This window comes from Falco cherrug, chromosome 15 (assembly GCF_023634085.1).
Source record: "Falco cherrug isolate bFalChe1 chromosome 15, bFalChe1.pri, whole genome shotgun sequence".
Taxonomy (NCBI): Eukaryota; Metazoa; Chordata; class Aves; order Falconiformes; family Falconidae; genus Falco; species Falco cherrug.
In genome coordinates this window covers 3,013,775-3,035,034 of record NC_073711.1, presented here as the reverse complement: position 1 = coordinate 3,035,034, position 21,260 = coordinate 3,013,775, and the positions used below count along the sequence as shown (strand labels likewise).

Below are 21,260 nucleotides of genomic sequence, written 5' to 3'. Positions count from 1 at the left end.
CAGCCAGGTGCAGGCTGCCTTGATGGAAACAGGGAGGAAGAACAGAAAAAACACTACGCTTTTTCTGAGAAACATACCTTAATGAGTATTGGTTTGAACATAGAGGTGATACAGTCATAAAATAGTCTATGCTCCATATTTTAATAGAGAGAGTGCAATTTCATCTATCCTAATAAATGAAAAAGTGTGCTTAGTATTAGGGAAAACGATCCAGAACCTGTGAAAAAAAAATCTAAGAGGTTTTGTTTTGTTTTAAACGTACAGCCTCACAGTTAAGACATCTGGTTTCATTGGTTAGTGTTCCTTGGAAGATTTCATGGACCCACGTCAGATCAGTCTTGTCTCCTTCTTCACTCTCAATGCTGCCATTCTGGAGTTTGCCATTCTGCTTCTCCTGCTTTTTCTCTTCTTGTAGTAAGTCAGCAATAGTGTTAAGTAGGTAGTTTAGGAATTCATGTGCATCCTGCTGCATATAATTATCAAATAATTCTGGAAAGGAAGAGATCAAGGAGAATGAAAAAACACAGATATTTCATAATATCGAGTTACTATGCTTTTAGCAATCCAAGCCGTGACCTTCCCCCTTCTCTACCCTATTATACAATTGTGGGTTACACTGTTAAGAGTCTTTGAAGAATTGTACTTTGTTGTTCTCACAATGGATATTAGGTTACAGTCACCTATTCCTCAGGTTGCAAGAAAAAGGCAGTTGAAAAACAACACAAAGGAAATTTAGTTTGGGCATTTCTCAGAACTGAAGAAAACCATGTTTGGTTTGGTTTTGGGGTTTTTTTTGTTTTGTTTTGTTTGGTTTTGGTTTTTTCTTTGGGGAGGGAGAGAAATAAAGAAAGTCAGATGTGTTGCCTTGGGCCATTAGTTCATTAAGTCCAGCATCAAGGGGCAAAAATCCCCTACTATAAGTCTGTTATCTTTTCAAGTTCAAACAGAGATGATAAACCAACATACAGAACTTTTCCTCACAAAGTAGCCCTGGGAAATAACGACTAGTTCTCATCATAAGGAATTTATCCTACCGCAAATATTAAGAAAGCAAGCTGAGAGTGGTTAAGTCTCCATTGAGAATTCAACTTTGACCAATTCCATGATGTTTGTTTAGCCCACGACAATTTCTAGCAGCAACCTGAAGCGTGCTGACTGGCAGCAGCCCTCTACAGAACACGATGCCAGTGTGGAATAAATGGAATCCTGAAACTTGTGTATGCGCTCTGTACTTGGTCTAAGCAAGCACAGAACCAGATATCTAGATAATCCTCTTATGACACTGCACAATTCTGATATAATCTTTGTTCCTATACTACAGAGGTTGCGAAATTAACACCACAATCTGGAGATCAAAAATCTTCCAGAAATCTGTTAAAACTTGACAATCTGGACGCACTTAAAAAGCAAGTTGTGTTTACATTTTATATTCTTAAATCTCCAGCACTTAAATCTGCATAAAAATTTAATTTATTCATTTACCATTTTCTTTCCTCAATCGGGAAATAAATTTCTTGGGTGGGATGACTCCCACCTTCTTCTTTTGCGTAGCAATACTGTTGAAGAGATCAGAGAGGCATGTCAGGAGGCTTTCCTTCTTTCGAGGCTGCACTTTGTATGCCAAAACTTTTTCCCGAAATGGACGACAAAAATAAAGTGCCTGTAAGACTGAGTTGCAGTAGCAGGTATTGCCGAACTGGTTAAAACAGAAGAAAAACAAATATTTTCATATTAGGTCTGTTAAAAAGTAGTAACAGAAAGAGGTTGCTCATTAAGAATGTCACATACTGAAAATGGAAAAGTCATCTGCCAGAGTTCATTTACTGGGGAAATACTAGCAGGCATGGTGTAAAAGACTCATCCTTGTATCGTCACAGCTGGTAACAGCAAGAAAAGAAAAGACAACAGTCCCAGTGATACTGAGTGCGCACACACAAAAAAAGCAGGAATCCACTGACAGAAAAAAAAATCCAGCCGAAGACTCATCACAATATCAAAACTTCTGGAGACACAGCAGGCTACTAATCCTGACAGGGGAGATGCTGCTGATACTGATGTGGAGACTTGAGTGCCAATGACACAGCAGCACAGAGGGACAAGAAAACAGAAAGAGAGAGCATCCATCAGCATCCTGTGTCTCAACCATGTTATAGTCACAACGGCTCAACCCATGAACTCATACGTTAGATTTGCCTGTGTCATAGACACAAAGTACTTTTTGGAGATAGTTAGCAAGGTACACATTAAATATTTCCTGTTTATAATGAAATATGATGAGAAGTACATGATGCCGGCAAATTCAAACAGCAGCTGGTTTACATCTGCCATATCTGAAGGCACTGTCATTTCAGAGAAAGGAGGACAGTGATAACTTCCAGAGGCAGTGTTCCACATTGCTTAGCAAGAAGAAATAGACCATTGAGATACTAGCATATCATCCACAAGAAATACACCTTGCATTTTTCAGTTGTTTCTTCGCAATTTCTTGTGCAATTTTTTAATGTATTGTACGATGCTGATGCTCAAAAAAAGTGAAACAAATTCTGGGTTTGCCAGTCCCTAGGTATTCTGGTAATGGGATTCTGCATCTCAAGAGAACTGAGAGCAAAATATTTTAAATAAACAAAATAAGCATACAAATCTGACTGCAGAATACAGACTATTTTAAGTGCTACTCAGAGATCATGGCCACTACTATTCACCAAAATACAGTGTGATTACTGCAGCAGAATGGTTTCAAGTTAATAATCAGTGTCCTGACCAAAACAGAAGATTAACTGTTTAAGTCATACAGCTAAAAAGGTTACAGAGCTTACAGTTACATTAATTTATACCATATGCAAACAACACGGAACAACAGTTAAAACTTACTGACATGAGGAAGACAAATATGTAAGCTGAACATACACGTGAATTAGGATAGAACCTAACTCATATTCTTGTTAGTGACCTAGTAAAACAAATAAGCATCATGCTAACTAAATTTGCATAGAAGACAAAACAGGCAAGAGAACTACCAAAAGTCTGATTAAATATTACTGCTTTCAGATAAGGTATCAAATATATTTGCCTATAATAATCCAGAAAATTAAGAGACATAAGAAACTAGAAATTAGCAATCTTAAAAAAGAAGGTCATGGTGCATCTGAAGTCAAAAAAGTTTACAAAGCAAGTAGTTAATGAGATTTCAGGACTGCATTCATGAAGAAATCACGTCAAAAACATAAAGTCAACTGGTTATACAAGTCCTCTTTTGATGCTACCCACACAGAAAGAAATTATTAGAACTAAACTAAATGGAAGAGCTAAAGGAGTTAAAGAATTAAAACTCCATCCAACCAGCTTTAAAAATTCCTGACAATAAGATGCAAGATGCTTTGCAGTAGACAAAATGACACAATGAAAAATTCCCTTTATGGCATGCTTTAGGTTTCAAAAACAAAATTCTAAACAGTATTTAAACTTTGTTTGCTACCACATTTACATAAAGTAATGTGGAAGAACTTTTATTCCTGAAATCAGTATCTTGCATGTTAGCATTTTAGCTATTTTATTCCATGCCAAGTACTTCACAAAAAGACCATGTGATGCATTTTATTCCAGTAATTCTAACTCTTTTTCATGTTAGAACAAAATCCTTCCAACTCTAAGCAATTCAGGGCCTTGGGAAACCTCTGAATATCTCAGTTATTGATCTACACTTTCCTGCAGTAGAAGAAGCATTATTACATAGTGGTGTCACTTTTAAACTGCAATTGGTTTGTGTTTAGAAGTACAAAGCAGTAGTCGGTCTTTCCAACCATTACTAACTTTGCTAGAAATTCTGCCAAAAAAACCCAAAATAAATAAAAATAGAGGGCTCTAACCATTTGCCTTCGACAGAACCCCAAAAACCAGGTTGGCAAGGCAGTTCACAATGGGCTGATGAATACATCCAAACCTGGAGCTACATGCACAGATCAAATACACAAATAGCGTGTAGTCTAATGTGACCTAAAACACAGATGAAAAACAGGTACAAACACGTAGGTTTTTAATTTTTTTGTCATGGTTTCTCTGGTATAAATAAATATTTTTAATAGATGCCAAAACCTCGGGGGGGTTGCCTAAAACTGATTATATTTAGAGTCAACATTATCTAACTTCAGAAGAACTTGTAAAATTTTACACTTTCAATGTAAAAAATGAAGGCTTAGTTTAAGGTAAAAGCTCTTAAAATGAAAGCCAAGATGAAATTTTGGAATGAAAATGTTGTTTCATCCCTCTTGCACTTCAACATTACCCGTAACCTATTCTAACAGGCTGCCAGAGGAGCAGTCAGACCCTTCTCTCGTAAATTCTGCAGTAACTTTAGCAATAATTTGACTGCAGACAAGCTGGTTCAGCTCACTGAGCCAAGGAGAAAATAACTACTACAAAAAATAATTTTAAAGCCTCCAATGTCCATGGGTTCAACACCTGATTCTATTTGCAGTGCAGCCACATATTCACTAGTATTGGTGCTGAAGCCGAGAAATTGCCCTCTTTAAAGCACTCCAATTAACTTCCAATCATGAAAGAACTAGAAATAACTTAGGAAAAAGCTCTGCAGAACAGCAGCATGAAAACCATCACCCTAAAGAAATCAGTTGCAAGGAATAAAGCACAACAGTATTAGTCATATTTTGTCCTTCAAAACAGAGAATGGATATAGTTATAATAATTCTGGTTATTTTTAGAATGCTATTTTTCCTCTTCATGCTATTCATCACTCTGCTATTTATGTTACAACTGGAGATGCCTTCCATTTTTCTCATTATGGTGCAAACCTCAGCAGCTTTGGAATGGCCATTAACACCATACTTAAGAAATATAACTCAATGTGTTTAGATAGTTTGGTGTCTGAGAACACAAACAGCTAGAAACCCACACAAAAGTCAATTAGATGAGTTTATAATGAGCTGCAACAAATAACACTTTAGTAGCTACATTAACCTTATTTGGTGTGTAAAAAGATAGATAATTTTTCGATTCAACAAAACGTACCTAGGTAGCCAGCAACCAGAAGTATACTTCTGTTTCTAATGAGTTTTGCCAAAACTGTATTTTCACATCATAAATATGATGCCACAGAACCGCTGTTTCTATTAAGTAATTTCCTATATTTGCTGGTAAAACATGTCACAGGCACAACAGCCGCCTTTTCTCCTCCGGAACCACTGGCAAGATCAACATCAATGCTCCATTCTCTCCACAGTTAATTTAGGTAGACAATTGCTTATTGCCCAACAGATCCCAGTCAAGTCAGATCTACACAAACTGACAGATGCAAAAATACATCTTTTTAGAAGGATTCGCTATTACACAAGGCTGCCAAAATATAAACAAAGGGAGTATTACTACACGTAAGAAAATTATTGACCAAGTCAATGTCATTCATGTGGCCACATCCTTGCACAGACGAACTTCCACTAATCCCATGAGTAATATGTTTTTTAAAAACTATCACATTTTCATTTTAAAACCTCCAGGCTTCCATACACTGCATATCAGTGTAAAATCAAATCTCTCTGTTCTAGAAGACCATATGAACAATATACAGACCTTATTAGTTATTGTCCTTTCCAGCTAAATATTAAAATGCTATAATTAGGAACATACCTGAGCAGGAAGGTCTACCTTATTTTGAGATTTATTTTTCTGTATTTAAGATGAAATTTATATGTTGCTCAGTAACAAGGCACAGCACCATACTGCAGAATGTGGTGTCTATGCAGAGTCCCACTTTAAGTTTGAAGTGCCCATTGATAAAATTCTAACAGAGAATCCCATTAAATTCAAAATCAGGATATGAATGAAAAAACAGCATTTCAACCATAGAAAATTCACTTACATTGACCAAACCAAAATAATGCTCATTCACAGGGAACTGTTCAGGACCAATCTCTTTCTCCAAAGCAGAGGCATTGGCGCCCTACAAAGAAACAGTATGTTTGTTAGAGAAAAAAAAAAAAACTTCCTAAAAAAATCCAGCAGAATTCATACTACTCCGATAAAAACAAAGGTGCTAAGAAAGTAAGTTAATTCCATTGAGAATTAGCATCTCACGTTTCCCATGTTCTTCAAAATTAAATCAATATGATGCTTTATTATTATAAAAAGTACCATGGTTTCATTAAAAACTCAACTTCGTCAGCTAGGATCAGAGCTCTCTGATCTAAGAGAACTTTTTTTTGCATTTGAATTTATTTGAACGTTAACATCAAGAAATTTGTTCTTACTTGAGACTTCAGGTTAGTCACAGTGACCTAGAATTACCAATTTAAATTTAGCCAAGAATGCATTGTAAAAATAAACTCACAACACACAGAGAACTTCTAAACCCAAAGGAGAGAAACCATATGGGCTACAAATCCCATGAAATAAGAAACGTCTTTTTGTGATGTGGACTGCACAAAAAGTTTGATGTGGCTGTTTATTATCTGCAGTACATATAAAGAATTCTTGAAAAAATCTTGCCACACTTACATAAGAAATACTATAATTTCCTAACTTTTGTTTCTGGAAAGTACTATGAACAAGTAAGGCATGATTACAAAAAAAAAAAAAAAAAAAAACCAAAAAAAAAACCCAAACCAAAAAGAACAGAAAGAACAATTTTATCAGACATTCCTCAAACTCAGATCACCTAGAAGTGCTTTGGCTTTCCGACCCTTAATTTCAGGACGATGTATTAAGCTTACACTGCATTTTGATATATGCTTGAGTCTCCAGCAATATAATGAGGATAGAACGTATTCTTTTAGACACAACTGGAAAATACCACTACACATCCATATGGTCTTACTTGTCACATAAAAGAACTATAGCATACCAACATTTTTTGCTTCAATTTTAACTTTGCCCACTTAAAATCCAAAGTGGTTTATGCATTTCATTCCATTTTTTGCCTTCTTTTAAATCCACCAATACCTCATAGCTGAGCTCCCACTTGGGATTTGGTACCTCCTCTCATACCACTACATCTTGTCCTCTAATGTTTCTTGCTGATCTTCCAACAGCCCTTAGCTGCATCTGTGCTGTTACCTAAGGAGGTATCATAATTCAGTGCGGAATCCAAACGCTTTGGATTCTTGACTTCTGTTTTAAATATCCAAGTCACTCCACCTATAACCTTCTACAAACAGTAAACAGAAATTATTCTGTACAGGTGAGCCATCTTAAAACACCTCTGAAAAGTGCTAAACAAACAAAAATTACAGTCCAGCAAAATTCATCTATTTCCCTGAAGCCAGTAATGTTTTTAATTGCTGAGCAAACATTTCAATGATTTCCCTCAGCATTCTGCTATTAATATAAACCGCAGACAAGTCGAGACTGTATATACAGTTCCAGCTAGAATGTCTTTAACAAGAAATAACTAAAAATTTTCCAAGAAACAGAAAAGAAACCAAGAAATAAGTTAGTTTAACAGGAGGAATGGAAACTTTGTAGATGGATCTCCCGCACCAGATTTACAGTGAACTACATATATCAAAAAAGACAGAAAATTAGGAAGGCTCAAAATTGGGTACTATAAAAAACACAAAAACATTCACTAGACGCCGACAGATTTACAAGCAAGACTCTTCACAAGCAGCAATTACACAGAAATTTTTTGAGGCATCAGTGCCAGTTCAAGCAGCTCCTCTCATTTATTTCCCTACATCCATTCCCTGCTTCCAAGTACCTCTTCTTCCCCCCACTATCTCCCCTCAAAACACCCAAACCAAACCTATACACGAGCATAGCTATCTGTAAGGAAGATCTGCTGATACAGCACTCTCCAAATGCTACTTCAGCTCTTCACTTACATCATTTTGATCAACACTGACTTTGGGTAATAGCATAATAGGAGATTATAACCTACATACTATGTAAATACGCAAGAAGAGGTGGTGCTGGTTTTGAAAAATTGTCGGTCTTGAAATCAGAACTGACTGCTAAGAGTGAGGTTCCTCTACTCTTACATTATGCGTGTTTCGAGACTAAGGAAGGGATGTGCGTAAAATCTGCAAGCTTGTGAAGTTCAGTTTAAATTTCTCTGAACAGTCTTCTCACCTCCCCCATGATCTCCAATATGGTATTAGAGAAACACTGGAGAAACAGACAACTAAGGCACCACAACTTGCAAAACTAGTGAAACTAGACAACCTGAATACTCCTGTCTGTAAAGCAACATATGGAATAAATGTCTGAATAAAGAAATGAAAGCATAAGAATTGTAATTTTTACTAAAATTATGCTATAGAGAATTTAATAACCTATCATAAACCATGTTGCAATTCAACTAAACCACAACCTGTATCCACATGTATCTACCCATTTAAGCTAACAGGTGACACATGTCTTTTTTCAAGGGCTTCGTTGTATCTTCTGCCCAAACTTTGTAAAACCAAGGTTTCCTGAATAAATCAAATGCTAAAGTTAAAGTCAATCAGCTATAGAAGCTAAATTAACCTAACATTTAGTTGCAATGTTTCTGAAATTTCTTGTCAGAGAACATTTCAAATTAGCGTATCAAAATCATAAACACCAAAACAGGACTCAAATTGTGGGAGGAATCAAAAATCACAAACTAGTCAAAAATAGTTCTGAAGATGCAAACTTGCAGATTAGTAATACAGAACACATTGAAGTAGCGCTAGAAAATGCACATGCCTAGCATACCACCATAAAATAACGACATTGCAAACAGTATAGAGTGATTTATCACAGGAGTCAATGTGGGGGGGAGGGGGAAGGAAAAAAAAAAAAAAAAAAAAAGCACTTTACGGTGACAGCACAAACTGGCCTTGGTCACGTTTCAGGATAGAAATACATGACATGTTCATGAGTGAGGCTGCATAACTGCAGTCAAAGTCCAGCTACTCACAACCCGTGATCTTTGCAACTAAATTCACAAAGAGCAAATTAACCAACTGGGGATCAAATCTAGAGCAGCATTAACTGTGTCTTGCTGTCACATTTTCCCACTGCCACTAAAAGATTTTTGTACCTGGACAAATACTTTTGCCTCTGATCACACAAATATTTGCTCATAAGAAACAACACACACTTCATAGTTTTGGAAACATAAAAGTCACATTTCTCATCTAGAAATAAAATCTAACCAAAGTGGCAAGTGTCCCAAGTATGAAAATTTATATTTAATTATTTGGGGAATCAAGAGAGATGCATTTCTCCTGGGGTGCCACAAACTATTCAGCATTTTACAGGACTTTACACACCTACAAACATAAGAAAAGCAATAGTTTTGCTCAACTATGACATACACTGTGGAAGCAATTAAAAAATTACAAGAAAAAAAATCACTAACACATACCAACTGAGTTTGCCTGGCATATAAAAACTAAGCAAATAATGTACACTAAATACAGCTAAATATAAAGCTTAATGCATGGGATTAGAATTGATTTCTCAGTGCTCGTGCAAGACAAATAAACACATCTTTTAAAACCCCAGAATTACATCCTTGAGACTTCTAGGAGGTCCAAGAAAATGCTCTCAAGGAACTGCTCTGCTACTCCAGTTTAGGAAGAAATGATCAAACGTTCAGAACACAGCTCTCTGAGCAGGAACAAAACACAAATTTATACAGTCAACACATAATTACCCAAGGAGGAAAACATCCCCCTAGTTTAACTAAAGTGGCAATACTGGTTTACTTACATAATTACACTCTCCAAGAGATGCGAATTTAACACTTCCATATTGGTGGGGGTGGTGACAACTAAAGTTTCTGCAACTCGTAATCAGGATTTGTAATTTTCTAGAAACTACTGTGACTTAAAATGTTGTCTCAGAGGTTGGTTGCACTTTTCAAGAGCTCCCCTATTCTGTTCACAACCCCGCTAGCAGAACTGACTGAATCTCGACAGCGAGCAAGCTTAGCTTGGTGCATTTCCACAGTGTCGGCACTAATAGCCAAACAGAAAAATGGGAAGCTGCCTGGCCTAGCTGAACTATCGCCATTTCAGCGGTTCGGAATAATAGACACAGCTAACACTGGCCAAGATGAGCCCAACAGACCAGCAATAAAATATTTTCTGTCATAGCTGCAGTAATTTTACTTTATACATAATAGCTAATTAAAAAAAAAAAGGACCTATCCAAGAACATTTGTGCTCACTGATTTCCATCAGAAAAGACAAAGAAAACGCTTTTAAAAAATGTTTTAAAACGCTTTTTAAAAAATAGCGAATTTTAAAGTATCAAACAAAGCACAGTGAATTGTTAGTATTACAAGTTTTCTTCCACTTTCCATACCAACTCAGTGAGGGACATCACACCAACACTAGATGTGTATGAGATTAATTGAGTAAAGTTTGTATTTACCCAAAGAACACCAAAAGGTCTCTAAGGCAGATTTTGTAGAGTTCAATAAAGCAGAAAGGGACAGTAAAGTAAAAAGCGATGTGAAAAGACCAGTTTCAAAAACTCTTACCTGAGGTAGCTGTCTAGCCAAGTCATCACAGATGAAGTGATCCCACAGTATAGCTGAAAATTTAACTGAATAACCCATCAAAATCAGAACAGAGATCTTATCAAGTCCTCCAGCCTCTAGGTTGTGAGTCCTTTTTGCTCAATAGAGAAGTCTTAAAGATTTATTTCCAGTTCAATACACCATGCAAGTGGAAAGAATAGTAGAAGACTTCTCTTTTTTAGCCAGGTTACACTGCTAACTCATTGCATCACCAACACAACGTACGAAAGATGTATGCTTAGGCGTTATGGCCTCTTATAAGCTCTGCAGTGTGACTATTCCTGCAAAGAAAATTAGTATTTTGCCTGGTTTAGATTTAACTGATTTCAGAAACTGCAAATTTATCAACAGTTTCCAGGGGCTTAAATACTCCTATGCCCTTAAACTTAATTGAATTTGTAATTATTGTTATAGACAAACGGCTTATAGATTGCATTCACTTATCTGACAGGAATTGTAAGAATAATTACTGTTGGAAGATGAAGAAAAGCTATCACTTTCCTGTTCACTGTACATAAACAGCATTACAGTAGAAATTATAATAAGGTGCAGAGCTGAAGAGTTCTTCCGAAGCTATCGATGAACAGAACAGCTGGGAGTGATTAATAGCAACTACATAGCTCAGAACATGAACTGATGAGAGAAATCCATGTCTGGCATTCACATGGTTCTTGCTTCAAGTTAAAATTTTTTCCCTTTTTAGTGCTACAAATTTTACTAAGTTTCAGTGAAATCCTGATCCTCTGCAAAACTTGGCTGAGAATAAGTATTATTACAGACCAAAGCTATCAGTCAAATTTTTTTTATCCTGAACTAACACTTTCACACTTTGAAGAAATTCACACTTCCACTTATAACTATCTGCTTTCTGCTGCTACGAAGGTAACTTTGCAGACGTGGGAATGGTTTTAAGAGCAACGTCGTACTACTTCGATAAGCATTCAAGCAGACCTTATGAGCATGAAGCAGCTGCTGCTGTAGCTTCAGTAAGAAAAGGACCAAATTAGCACAACACTGGGTCAGTATCCTTGCTGTTATTCAGAGCTCTTGTCAAAAATAATCAGGTCAGTGCTGTACTGCTGCTTGAGCAAACAGTGAGCAGAGAGACACTGAAGCTATAGAACGGGGGTTGGGGGGACGGATGACACAAAGCAGATGATGGGGAAGGGTTACGAGTGGGGAGATCCCACCGTCCTCTTTGCAGCAGCCTTCAGAACTGGCGAGGGGAAGCAGAGGAGTTTATGGCATTTTCCATTGCTAAAGCTGCAATTCTACCAAGGATTAAGACAGCACGCAAGCAGGGCTCGGGCAGCTGTCCCACACGTTTTCAAGGGCGCTGGTTTCACATCTGCTTTGACTGGATGTTGGAGCGTCTCACATTAGCACAATCCATTAGCTATTAGCAACTGGATGTATTTTCTAAACCGTAGAGGGGGATGTGTGACATATAGGATAGGCTGGAAGAGAGAAAGAAGTACAGTAAGACAATGACAAGAAACTATGGTGAAAGAAGAGGGACAGTAAGTGCAGATACAAAACCATAACCATTAAAATAGACATTAAAGATGGCTATAGCACAAGCAGCATTTCTGAGGTGCTCTAATTATATACTGGTTTTGAAATTATGCAGGAAAATCCATGCCACAGCAGATTGTCAATGGATTTATAATCATTCTATAACCACTCATTACTAGCTCAACATAATGAGATAAAATACTAAAGATTTGTTTAGTTTCTTAGTAGTACATGGAAATTTAGAGACACCAAAACAGGCAGTGCACTCGTCAAATAAATGCTACTAGTGTTTTTCAAATGCTGAAAAGGATGAAGCAGTTGCTTAACGTACAAGAAAAGGAAGTAACTAGAAGCACCAAGCCCTTACCTTTTCAAAAAAATACAAACTTGCAGTTTGTTTCTTTTTTTTAATACTAATGATCCTGACAGAATCTACAAGAAGTCTAAGTAAGTCAATTGCTGTGCTTATTTTGGGGTGCTCTGCCATTTTAGATGTTCCATTTACAGTTCATTTGCAGACAGCAGAAGATTTTCAGAAGAGAACTCTTAAAATCCGGATGCATATGTGTTACTGCTCCCAAAGTTCCAGAAATATTCCTAACTGTATACTGTATAATGTTTAAACTGTAGTTTCCTGTGCTTGCCTATATACTTCAGCTGCTTTAGCCCCATCTAAAATACACACAAGACTAATTGCATCAGCAGATTACTTTCAATGAGCCAGAAAGAATCAGATAATTTAAAACACTCTCTATACAGTTCATGGAAATCTGAAGATACAGCCTTTCTTCAAGGATAAATTACTATTTTGTAGCTCAGTGCAAAATACTAATTTCCACATCATATGCTTTTTACACAAGCCTTTTAGCCTTCTCCCATCGCAATTAATATCATTCTGTTCAAACAAAGTAGCTAAAGCACTACAACTTAGGCTATCTCTACACTTATTACAGCTGCATGCACACTCAGAAGCCACGGAGCATGGCTAATATAATAGCCTGATGAAATAAAAATCTCTTACGATATACTACCTCGGGTTCAACACCATACCAAACTCGGCTTTTGGACTGGAACCAGCTTACTCACACTGAGCGCACAGCATGCACCTGCCTGCAAAAGACATTTCCCTTAAAGAAAGGCAAAAAAGGGAAAGATATCTAGGGAGGTATTTCAGTGTCCAGAACACAACTGGTACACAAGTCTTGCTGAAGTCTTTACTCATTTGAATCTTCCTTTTTAACAAATTAAGAGTGGGATAGGATTTAGCATTTGAAAAAAGCTGGGAAGCAGCTTTCAGGGTGTGCAAAAAGGCTTCAAGGGACAGCAGCCCTCAAGATCAGAAAAGCTGGTTAAATATACTACATAACTGAAGAGTGATTTTTAAAAAGTGAACAAACAAACCAAACTACAACAACAACAAAAAAAGGGGGGGGGGGGGGGGGGGGGGGGAGGGAGGACAGAGAGGGAGCAGGGGAAGAACAAGTAGGCCAAGCCAGAGCTACTTACAACCTTTCAGGAAAAAAATCTGAATGAGATGATGCATTTCATAAAGTCTGCCTGCACTTACTTTACTGTATTGGTCATGATAATGGTTCCAGCTTCAGGACTAATAAAATTACCATGTGGGGGAGTGCTGAAAGGAACAGAACTGGGGTTGTATTTCTGAAAGTTTACAGAACATACCGTCAGGATTTTCTAAACACAGAATGAGACGTTGCTTCCCTGTCTTAAAACTCCTTGGCTGCGTAGCACTGAAGTCAGATAAAAAAAGCTGTCAGCTCAGCTATCACTCACTATGCTTTAGGGTTTGAAATTATCCCTTTTCATGCATCCAGGAAGGCTGCTGTTCTAGGCATAACAAATTACGGTAAATTGAACTTTGGATTCCAGCACTTAGCGTGCTTATGCAGGCAAAACAAACTGATAATCTTGAAAGGAGCAGGTATAACAGTGTCACAGACTTTCTAAGACTCCAATTCTGCCAAATACTATAGAATCTTCTTGATCTGCACCATCCTTCAGTGCACACAGGAAAAGCTGGCTTTGCCCACTCTTCAGTAGGCAATGAAGCCTACAAAGCACTCTGGCTACTGCCGATATCACGGAGACCACAGTGAAATTAGAAAATGCTTATTCCAAAATAAGCTTACTACTATGAAGTGTTTAAAACACAACATCTCAATTACAGTGTTTTTACATAAATTAATACAGAAGGCATTGTTAAGCGTTGCATATAAATGTTTATTCAATTAGGAGCTGGTCTTGCAAGGTCCACAGCACCTATGCCACACAAAGGTAAAGCAAGTCATGCAGTCTTGTGCAATTCTGTAAGTTTATGCTCTTTAAAATTAGATAGCAAAGCTAGGCTCCCATACAAAGAACATACGGAAACAATGCTGGATTAAGGGTAGGAAGTACAGAAACTACTGCTTAAGAGTCTCACCCTTTGTAATGTGATACTGTAAGCAGCCGATCTCCCCCTTCTCAGCCACTGCCTCTGAGATTACCAAAGTGTTCACAGCGAGTTCATTCACTTGAGAAGAGCTCCACAAGACTACTCTTGACCTTGGGTTTCTCGCAAATGACCTAGTAACACACATAAGTGTAGCTGTCTTGCTAGTACAGCTCTCTGATATTTGACAGCTTTTTGGCCCCCTACAAGAACAAACACAAACAGATCTACAGGTGTACTCAGTGCCCAGCGTTCACCAGTATTGTTCTTTTGTGAGTTGGAAATAAGATTTTATCATGGCCTTCACTTCAAACAGTGGAGGAACAATACTGTAAGAAGCGAGGAAGTGGATGCTGATGGAAAGCAAAACATAACACTACAGATTTATTAATAGGCTGCAACTTCAGACATTACACATGTACAAGTTAAACAGGCACAGAGGTAGGGCAGTAAAATTCAAACACAGGGCCCATCAACAGCTCTCAATGTGTATATATTCACAACTCTGTGCACGAGAGGTTAAGTGGATAGAATGGTTTGGGTGGGAAGGGCCCTTTAAAGGCCATCTAGCCCAATTCCCCTGCCATGGGCAGGGACATTATCAGGTTGCTCAGAGCTGCATCCAACCTGACCTTGAATGTTTCCAGGGATGGGGCATCTACCATTTCTCTGGGCAACCTGTGCCAGCGTTTCACCACTCTCATCGTAACAAATGTCTTGCTTGTATCTAGTCTGAATCTACCCTCTTTTAGTTTAACTCCATTACCTCTTATCCTATCACAACAGGCCCTACACAAAAATTTGTCCCATATTTCTTACAAGCCCCCTTTGATTATTCACTAGAAAAGGAGCTGAAAATTTGAAACATGACATAACAAACGAAACATAATGACCTACAGTGCAGGCCTTAATTTCGGCAACAAGTCCAGGAATCTCACAAATTGACATCTGTAAGAGCAAATACTGAAAGCCATTTATTTTTTAATAGGAACAAGATATATGAATGCATATAAACACAGATGAATTCAATGTATTAAAAGCATTTGCTCTAAATACTGATTAAAGAACAAAACAAGAGAGATTCAATAATGTAGAGCACCTCTTGAACTATCTACACTCTGCTACCTTAACATATTTCCCCAGGTATTCATACCTCATTTTTAAATTGTAACAGTTCTGTAGTAGAGGTCCCATAGTACAATTAATACCTAGTTTCAACTAATGAACCATATACTGCTCATAGTTTCCTCAGTACTCCATGGCACAACACAGCTAGGATCTTGCATTTTCTCAGGGACAGCTAAGTCATGAAATCTCCAAAGTTTATGGACAATCTGGGATCAAAACAGATACCAGAACAGCAGAAAAAACTCATCTGTGAGGCAGTCCAGGACTCTTGTAAAATCCTAAAAGTCATTCAAAGGAAATCTGTGTACTGCACACCTAAGCCAGTTGTTAACTGCAGGCTGGCTGGCTGGCTGCTTTGCAGAGGCTTACATCTCCAAACTGTTACAAGTCCAAAATCTGGAGAACGCATCAATAACTACACATCAGACAGTACTAACCAGAGTACAAACGGCACACAGAAAAACCTTTCACAAAGCGACCTGCTAACTGATTTGCAGAGGGTCACATACGTTTTTTTCCGCTTAAAACAAAACAGTTTATTCTCAAACTGGGTTTCATGTGCAAAGATAAATATTTGTTTCCTTCAGCTTAACAAGTCAATCAAGAAGCAGAGCACTGCTGGCAACAGAAGTCTGCTTAGCTAGCTCTACTTTTATCCTCCCTTTCCACTTCCTCAGTGACACCATCCCAGCTATAAATGCTAGTTCTCTGACAAAGCTAAAACAAGGTTCTACAAATACAGGTGAAACAGCAGTACAGCAAACATTATACATCAGTGACACAAAAGCCTGGCTTGACCTGAACAGTGTACATTAGTACATTTTCATTTGCCACCTGAATACTTACAAATGATTCAGTTGTCTCTTCTCTAGCACTGAAATTAATAATTATGTCCACGCTATACTGATTCAAAGGAGACTAATAACACTACCACCAATCTGTACACTGGATTTGAGTTCTTCAGGCATGTCTTACTGGTTTAGCTAACAATTAGACATGAATCTAGGGGAAGTGTCCCTAATTAGCCTACTAAGAAACACCAAGATTTCTGCTAACAGCTTACTACAGACCTTTCACAAAATCAGCTGTCAAGAGAGGAAAACATCAGACCTATGCTTCACACCTTGCTCCATTCTAGTGTTCTGTGTTAACTTCTCCAACCAAAAAAAAAAGTTACTATCAATGCAACAAAAAAACCTGACTCTTGACTCAAAAACTTAGTTCTACAAGTGATTGTCTCAGCCCAGCAGAGCGCAGCAGGCATATTCTGGATTAGATGAGCCAGTCAAACCCATGGAAATTCAGCCCTCTTTGCTTTGTCTCCTCCGTCAAGAGGAACTGCATCCATCCATGACCATGCATATGCCACAGAACTACAAAGATACTACTTTTAAATATTTCTGAAACAGGAGTTATGCATTTTTCATGAAGGGTAACAAAATGCATCAATAGTGCTTTCTATTTCACTCTGCTGGTTAATTTCGCAGTTGCTGTCAAAAAGAAAACAAAATCTCCTAGAGTCCACAGTAAAGATAAGGGCTGGGAAACAAAATTAAGTCAAAGGGACACAGCATAGAACCAGACCTCTAGTTGGTAGCTCTTGCCTGTGGATGTGTTTTGCCATATGGCGTCAGCAGCCTTACCAAGCAATGAATCATATTCAAATTAACAAGTATTTTCCTACGAGTTTCCGATCTTTGCAATGCTATAGCTGCCACGTGAATGTTATGCAATCGCTGAAAAAGGGACCGTGCTCACATCAAGGAAATTCGACCATCATGAGGCATGAGAGAGCTGAACCACACTACAAAAACCTGGAAGTTATTCTAGGGAAGGAGATATGATTATAACTGCATTACTGTCTACTAATGAGCTCGGGCATTGAATTTAATTTTTAAAGAGATATTGCAGAACAGTGGAGTGTCTGAGATAAAAAGTCAGAAATACCAGCCCCTGTGATACTGCCTGATTGAGGAGCATGAGAACGTCATAAACCCGTGTTTCAGTTTTCCAGCCTGAAGCACAAATGATGGCTAGAAGTGCTGGTAAAAACTGCATCTTTTACTAAAAAAAAGTAGGGGTTTTTTATTCATTCAGTAGTTTTTACATTATTCACTACACATTAGCATAATCCTGAAGAAAGTAGTTTCCCAAAAAGACTTTTTAGATGTAATGCAATGTTTTTATAAAGAAGGCTTAGGTTTTTCATATTCACATTATGACAAAGCAAACAGCATTCTAACTTACTGCACATTAATTGAAGCAGATGCAAATAAGCTGATTCAATTTTAGAATATAGCATCCCAGACCTTAATTTTCCTGGGCTAGCTAAACAAAAAATAGTAAGACTGACAGCAAATTTAGCTAAACTATACACACACCTAAAATACTGATGCTGAAAAATTCCACAGCATTTGATTAAATAGCTATATAAGAAATTTGGAAGCAAGTTTTATACAATTATTTAGGGCTAGTAGCACTGCTCAACATTTTCTGCAGAGAAATGAAACAGTAAGTTCTCCACTTGAAATAAAACAGTAAGGAGAACCTGCTTCCCCAAAGTTGCAGCACTGTGAAAAGTCCCCTCTTGAAAAAAACCACAGTACTTCAGAAGGGACATTTGCAGGCTACAAGTACCTGCTTAGCTTTCATCTATCATCCCAACCAAAATCAAGGTAAGTGCAGGCGCAAAACTAAATTCAAGATTGAGTACGTATAGCCAAAGTCTCAAAAAACAAATCATAAACACTGGAATGGCTGTTTTCAGGTTTGGCTACGCGCTCACAGGAAAATGCACTGCCTTACATGTGCCCTCTTAATCTGAGGCACAGTCAGCTGATCTCAGGAATGCATCCAAAATATTATATGGGATTGAGTCAATCACTTGCCTCTGGGGTGCAGAACTCCACAATGAAGTCATGATTCAGCCACCTCGCATGACCTTAATTTCACCTGCGTTTGTGATGGGCAATTAAAAAATACAAATTGTGTTTTAAAAAAAAAAAATCTGGTGAGATTAGTGAAGTATGAAGTTCTGGGAAGTGCAATGCCAAAAACTTAAGAGATCAGGTATCCATTGCCAGAAATTAAAAAAAAAAATAATAATAATCTCTCTTGTTAAAGAGTATTACTTAGGAAACTCCAAACATGTGGCCTTGTACAGCACCACTGTGGTTCAGTTCAACTGGATCTCAGGTTGATCAAAACTGGTAGTCAGCACCTATATGGAAAAGAAACAGAAAACCCTGCTCCCTTTATACGCAGGTGAAATCAGTCTGGGCAGGTTGGTATATTGCAAGAGTCCTCTCTGACCCTGCAGCCGACTCTCCGGTTTGCTACTGTTTCAAATGAGATCTAAACCTGAAGGTTGACACCTGGAACATTAATTGTTGGCAACACTGGAATGCTGATGTGGGACTATGAAAAACAAATTACTGAAACTGAATACCCTCAGCCTGATTCTACGCTGGATTTTGGCACTTCAAACGCCTCTTACAGCTTATACTGATTAAACTCCTTACAGGAAGGATCTTTGTCAAATGTTTAGATGGCATATCGTTAATAAGATGCAGTATTTTATTATGAGTCAGCTGCGCTTTGATGCTAGACAAACTACTTGCTGGCCTCTATTTATGCAGCACTGTAACTTCATTAAAAATTCTGCATATTCATGCAATTATCAGTCCCCCTCTTGCTAAATTTTCATTGTCAATATGGATGATACCCTGTTACATACACACACGTGAAATGATTACAGAGCTTTTCTAAACTAGTATAACAACCTTTAAACTGAGCCTAGTTATCACAACAAACGACGGTGATCCGAGCCAGAAAAAGAATTCGGGTTCAGTATTCCCTCCCTGATGGGGGGCAGCCCCTGCCCAGGAGGTGTTCCGGCGGGCACTGGCACACCCCCAGCAGCCGGGGGGTCTCCTCTCCGCAGGGGGCTCTGCGGCCCCCCAGCCCCCCCTCCCCACCCGCAGTCGGGGCCTAATTCCTCCAACCACGCCAGAAGGGCGCGGAACCGCCAGGCCGGCGCCCCCTCCCCGCCCGCCGGGCCCAGCTCCGCCGGCCCCTCGCTCTTCCCCGGCCCCTGCCAGGCCTTCCCGGGGGTACGGGCAGCGGGGCGCCCTGCTGACCCCACAGACACCCCCTACCTATACAGGCGACGGGGCCACCCATAAACCCCAGGGGTTTAGGTATTAATTCTTGTTGCGGCCGGGCCCCCCTCAGCGCGGGGCCGGGGCCGCTCCCGTCGCTGGGGCCGCCAGCGGGGCCCCCGGCCGGCCGCCCCCCGCCGGGCCCCGGCACGGCCCGGGCGCGGCTCTCACCATGGTACAGATGGAGGCGAGTCTCCGGACCGTCATCAGTATTTCCATCCGCCCGACGCGGCCCCGCGCCCCGCGGCCGCCCCCGCTGCCGCCGGCGCCATGTTGGGACGCAGCCGCCCAACTGACAGCGGCAGCCGGAGCCGCAGGTGGAGCAACGGCCAAATGGGGCCGGGCGCCGGCGGTGCGGCGCCCAAATGGCTCCGGGGGCTCCCCGCGCCGCGCCGCGGGGGGTTCCCCCGCCTGTCCACCCCCTCCCCCTCCCAGCCCCGCTCACCTCCCCTCGGCCCCGGAGGGCAGGACGGTGCGGGGTCCCCTCGCTGCGGGGGCCCGGAGGGCGGTGTGTGGCGGGCCGGCATGGCGGCGGCCCTCAGGGTGACGGCAGGGCAGGGCTGCGGCTCCCCCCGGCGGGGGCTGGGGACGCCCTGGTCCGTGCGGCTGCGGGGACGGCGCGGGCCGAGGCTGCTTCGGGGCCTCGGTGGGGCGGGAGCTGCGTGCGGCACCGGCGGGACGGGAGGAGGGCGCCGGACCCGCAGGGATGGGGCTGGGGGGCTGGGGGAGGCCGCCAGGCCCCCAGCAAGGGAAGGCGCGGCGTGCTGAGCCCTGCCTGCCCCCCGGCCCCGCTAGCGGGTGCGAGCTCCCGCAAAAACGGGGCTCGGGACGATGCCCGGCGGGACAGTGGGTTTGCGCCAGGGGGTCCCTCGGCTGCTCTGCACCGCACACCCCTGCTTCAGCAAAATCGGAGAAGGGGCGCTTTCAGAGCAGGGCGCTGCGAGGGACGGCGGCGGCCGCTGTAAACCCGGGGAGACGGGCAGTGGGAAGTGCCGCCAGGTCGCCGTGCAGCGCTGCACGCCCGGCTACCGAAAGCAAATACGCGTGGGGGACCCGTCCCTCGGGAAGCCAGGGCTGGGCAGAAACGTTCGCCATCCGGCTGATCGAGACCCTCAGGTTTGTGTCCAGCCTGGAAGGAGCCTGGCTCGTATTTCACCTTAGCTCTAAGCGGAGCGCTGTGGGAGAGCGCTGAGGCAGGTGGCTGGAAGCCCCCGTTCAGGCTGGCCATGAAGCACACCGCCAGCCGTGGCACGGCCCTTCCCACACACCGCCCCTTGCTCCAGCCCTGACCTTGTGGGAATAAGTGCAGGGAAGGGAGGCCAGTTCAGTTTCCAAAGCACTAACTTTTTTATGAGGCCAAGATGTTTCCATTCTATTTGAGTTGCTCGCCTGCAGTGATGTTCTCTTACACGCATTGTACTTTCCACATCGTCTACTACGGGCTCCCAAGGGAGACTATTCAGCAACCTAAAAAAAAATCTTTATATACTAAAAGTGAAAA

At 40.6% G+C, this 21,260-nt stretch overlaps 1 protein-coding gene across 6 annotated transcripts in view; it reads right to left on the bottom strand.

Moving 5' to 3' along the window:
• The window catches only part of LOC102050811 (ubiquitin carboxyl-terminal hydrolase 12-like), a 33,502-nt gene extending 12,500 nt beyond the window's left edge, over nucleotides 1-21,002 (bottom strand). Inside the window, exons 1-4 of one of the 6 annotated variants that reach the window (XM_027809261.2) lie at nucleotides 20,916-21,002; nucleotides 5,873-5,953; nucleotides 1,483-1,696; nucleotides 263-489 (exon numbers count right to left, since the gene is read on the bottom strand). In XM_027809261.2, coding sequence (XP_027665062.1) covers nucleotides 263-489; nucleotides 1,483-1,696; nucleotides 5,873-5,953; nucleotides 20,916-20,987 — 594 coding nt within the window. In that variant the 5' untranslated portion in view covers nucleotides 20,988-21,002. Of the gene's footprint in view, nucleotides 1-262; nucleotides 490-1,482; nucleotides 1,697-5,872; nucleotides 5,954-19,930; nucleotides 20,097-20,204; nucleotides 20,318-20,915 lie in introns of those variants that run through there. The other 5 variants (XM_027809262.2, XM_055727391.1, XM_055727388.1 and 2 more) reach the window with 5 other exon arrangements.
• Between the last annotated feature and the right edge of the window lie 258 nt (nucleotides 21,003-21,260).